We start from the raw sequence: 4,342 nt of genomic DNA, 5'->3' as shown, positions 1-4,342 counted from the left end.
CAGTACCCAGCAAATGTGTTAGACATGTTAGATATGAGCAGTTGTTGGTATACTAATGGACCTACTACTCTGATTATATAGTTATTGCTGCAACTTGTTTTTTTTTACATGGTGGAAATATAATGACATACTTGTATGAAAATGTGATTTCATGTAATAACAAAAGAAAAAGGAAAGCGACATGAATCATCCGCCGAAATATTGCATATAACTGTTTTCACTAAAAATTCCGATTTTTAAAACTTCAATAACATCGGTATTTGTTATCAGATGAAATTTCAGCATTTTGCTTATAGTATTTTACGATGTGTATGTAGGTATACCAACCCACTTTCAATATCCACACATTCTAACAATCTTTTTTGCCCCAGAGTGCTTCATCAGCTTCCTGACACTGTTGATGAGGTTTAAAGGAGCTGGTGTCGATTCAGGTAAAATGCTATGCATGCCCAGTCCCAGGAAATTGAGGACTGAGTATGCCCGGTATTAAAGTAGGCCTACCTTTATAGGAACCTTTCGTCCTCTTTGTCCTCTTCGCGTTTTGTAATATTTCAATTTAAGCTCCATAATTATTGCCTCTTTGAGCACGCATCGAATTCTTATGGACAGACCGACTTTGACCATTTTGTTTCTGTCTTTCTTTGATTTATAGGTATTCTACGACTTACCACGATGATGTCACGGAAAAGGAGATGCTGCTATGTCTTCACGGCTCTCGCGTTCACCTGTGCATGCTCAGTGGTATTTCCACCGCGTGACATGCGATCGGTATTCACCGACTACTTGACGCGCACCCATGGGGAGACGCGGAGACTTCTGCAGAACAATGTCGTGAAATCGGCTTCCATCACTGCGGAACTTCGGGAATTACCAAATAAGGAACCGAGTAAGAACGAAAAGGAGAAATACCGAGTGCCGATCTTTTGGGACGACGGCGAGTTCATGGATGATGACGAGCTCGAGAAAGACGGTGATCGTAGAGATGAAGAGAAAGGGCATGTGGTCGAATCAAAGAGTGCGCTAACTGAACCTGACGTAGAAAGGAACATTAGTACCAAAGTCGGCAGTGGTGCCAAAGACTCGGTTAAGTCGAACCAAAGTAAAAATATACCTGGTAAAACACAGGAAATAAATATTTCAGGGAATGACGGCACGATGGCGGTCCTTGATTACAAAATGTCTCAGTTCCAGACAGTAAAGTCATCGGTTAAATCTCAGAGTGAAGAAACAGGTGAAACAAATGAGACTACTAACAGGGTCCTTCCCGTTCACCTCCTCATTGTAACCCAAAGAAGATCAGGCTCGAGCTTCTTGGGACAGATCTTCAACCAGAATCCCTGGGTCTTTTTCCACTTTGAGCCCCTGAAACTTCTTGAGATCAAGAAACGTATTTATCCGAATGCTTCATATCTTCTCCAGCATTTACTAAAGTGTCGTTTCGACAAGACTCCTTACCTAACCAATTTCTATAACCATGAAACGCTGCATAGAATGTCGAGTAAAGTGCTATGTTCACCGCCCCTATGTATGACAAATGTGGATTACAATAGTATGAGGTCAAGCACCGTCAAGAAATGTAACCCTCTTGATCCCAAGGCAATGGCCAGCCTATGCAACCTACACCCACACAAAGTGGTGAAACTAATTCGTCTATATAGCGTCGAATCTCTAACGCCTTTGCTAAAAGACAAGAGTATAAACCTTAAAATCGTCCACCTCTTGCGCGATCCAAGAGGGACAATGTCTTCGAGATCGAAGGAGAATCACACGAGCACCAAAGCACTTTCCTTGGGCAAGACTCTCACTCATGATGCTACATATATCTGCCGTAGGATGAAACGCAACTTTAACTATGTGCAAAAGAACCCGGAACTTTTTCGGGATCGATACCTCAGGATCAGGTATGAGGATATAGCTACCGATCCTGAGGGATGGACCAGGGCTCTTTACAAATTCGCAGGAATAGGGGATGTCCCGGGAAACGTATATGATTGGATCCAGCAAAATACGCGCAAAAGCACTTCGGAGGATGCCCGTGACATTTATTCTACGCACAGGAACTCTTCGGCCAATGCGCAGGCGTGGCGCCATCACGTGACGTTCCCCGTGGTTAGTGAGATTCAAAACCATTGTGGTGGCGTGATGGAGGAGGCAGGTTACAGGCTAGTCAAAGAAGCTTCTGACCTGCAAAGGACTAATTTAAGTTTTGTTTCCCCAATTACGTGATTTTTATTCACGAATAACTCGTCACGAATCTGTGACATCTTGTATGTACAATGCAATTATAGTATGTGATGATCATGACATTTTTTTAAATGATTTTTTAAAATTATGGCGGGCTGGTTGTAGGGCTACTGGTTGTGCGGGGTGGGTACATGTTTAGATATTGGTGATGATTTTTGTTTTGGTTCGTTTTTGTTTTGTTTTTTGGGGGGAGGGGTGGGGTCATCATTGATTATATCACATCTCCCTATGTTTTGTATGTATTTATTCATTATAGATATTTCGTTTCACTCATTGTTCGTTTTACAAGGGAGGGGCTGGGATCGGGGATGGGGGCACAGGTTGTGAATAATGACATTGACATACTAGTTGATTAACCAGACAAGTTTTTTCTTTTTTTTTACAATTTATTTGAATTGTCAAACAGCTATTATTGCGTTAGTTGCGTCGTTGTCGGGGATGAATAAAAACCGTTGAGATTTTCTTAGTATAGTCTCAAAGCCACCCCCCTCATGGTCCTACATTTCATTTTATGGGGTAGGTTTATATGCAAATATGGAGTGCGTGTTATTATCTCGTGACTATTTTTACTCTCCGTTTTCAAAACAAAATAAGTTTATTCGAGTTATTAAAAAAGTATTTTCGTGTCTCTGTGACTGTGTGTGTAATTTCATTTAGTTATTTATTTTCAAGATTGTGATATTATGCAAAAGACCCAAGAACGCCACGTATACTATTCCCTTGGGTCAGTGTATTTGAAGACGTCATCTTATATGAAACGACATATATTTAAGTGGGATAGTGATACTTTTATTTATGATATATCTATTTGATATGTGTTTGCCTTCGATCTTTTAAATAAGCTTTCATTGACCAAATGTCTCGGTGCTAGTTATAATACATAACTATTTTTGTAAACGATTTTACGTTAATGATATTTGTTATTGTATTTATTTGCTTCTTTGGATAAAGAATTTTGATATAATTATGCAATGTGATAAATGGATGTGATTGTAGGTGTTTTGACTTGGTTATATCCCCATCCTTCTTTCTCTCTTTGTCACCCCGTGTAATGGGTCATTAGGTCTAGTGGTTAGACCATTGGAATTATGATCGTCAGGTAGTGAGTTCGAATCCCCACTCTGCCATTGTCTCCTCTTGATAAAAAGACCCGAAAGTAATTGATGTTGACCACAAGGTCAGCCACTATGCCTGATCAACTTTGACGTAAAATGTTTCATATCAACTTGGCGTTATACCAGCAAAAAGCTGTCCTGCCGAGTTCTTACGGGAGTTACCATAACAGAAAACAACAGAATTGTTCATTAATAAAAAAATAAAAAATAATAAAAAACTTGAAATGTCTTTAATCCGTTCCAATATAATGATTTGATTAAAAGAATCATTGTCGATATGAGTCAGAAAATGTCGTTGATAGGCCCTACTAAAAATGATTTTTTTTTCCAAAAGATAAACTGAGGAATTTGATACGAAAGAAAAGAATTTTTTAACGATTTAAATCCTATTCCTTTCACTTTTTCTTCATCGTGACTTTTTGATGTGAATTGTCATAACGGTATTTGTGCCTTTTTAAAAATGATTATTTTTGTGCATGCATGTTTTCAAAACAGTACACTTTCATTGTGATTTTAACATGTTTAATATGATGGAATTACGCTTCATCTTTGCTCTTTCAATATATTGTTTGTACTTGAATTCTGTAAAAATGTATTTGTGAGTGGTTCGGTTTTTCAGATAGAATAATCTTCTATCATAATTTATAATAAAATGTCAACATTTAAAAAAATATTTCCTTGTCATTATTCATTATATTGGTACTGCAGTTTTAAGAATGCACGAGGTCCTACTTCAGACAAAACAAAATCCACCTATCAGCGTGTGCATCATTTTTGACATGTAAAATGGGCAGTAGTCTTGAAATTTTAGCAACACTCTCCCAGTATTATTACCCCCTGCAGTAAATATGGTTTACTGACGGATGGTCTAATATCACTTGGTCTAATCATCAGATGGGCTAACAACATTCGGGCTAAACCCACTTAGTCCAATTCTCTTTAGGTCTAATGACCACTTGGTCTAATAGCCAATTAGTCTAATG

General features: G+C 38.5%; 1 protein-coding gene across 1 annotated transcript; it reads left to right on the top strand.

Moving 5' to 3' along the window:
- Window positions 1–657: 657 nt before the first annotated feature.
- On the top strand, window positions 658–4,032 carry LOC129253787 (carbohydrate sulfotransferase 1-like). The gene has a single exon (XM_054892214.2). It carries the CDS (start codon window positions 673–675, stop codon window positions 2,224–2,226), a length of 1,554 nt encoding a protein of 517 aa, XP_054748189.2. The 5' UTR covers window positions 658–672; the 3' UTR covers window positions 2,227–4,032.
- The last annotated feature ends 310 nt before the right edge of the window (window positions 4,033–4,342 follow it).

This window comes from Lytechinus pictus, chromosome 2 (genome assembly GCF_037042905.1).
Source record: "Lytechinus pictus isolate F3 Inbred chromosome 2, Lp3.0, whole genome shotgun sequence".
Lineage (NCBI taxonomy): Eukaryota > Metazoa > Echinodermata > Echinoidea > Temnopleuroida > Toxopneustidae > Lytechinus > Lytechinus pictus.
Note: the sequence above shows the minus strand (reverse complement) of the source record. Positions and strands in the feature narration are given on the sequence as shown.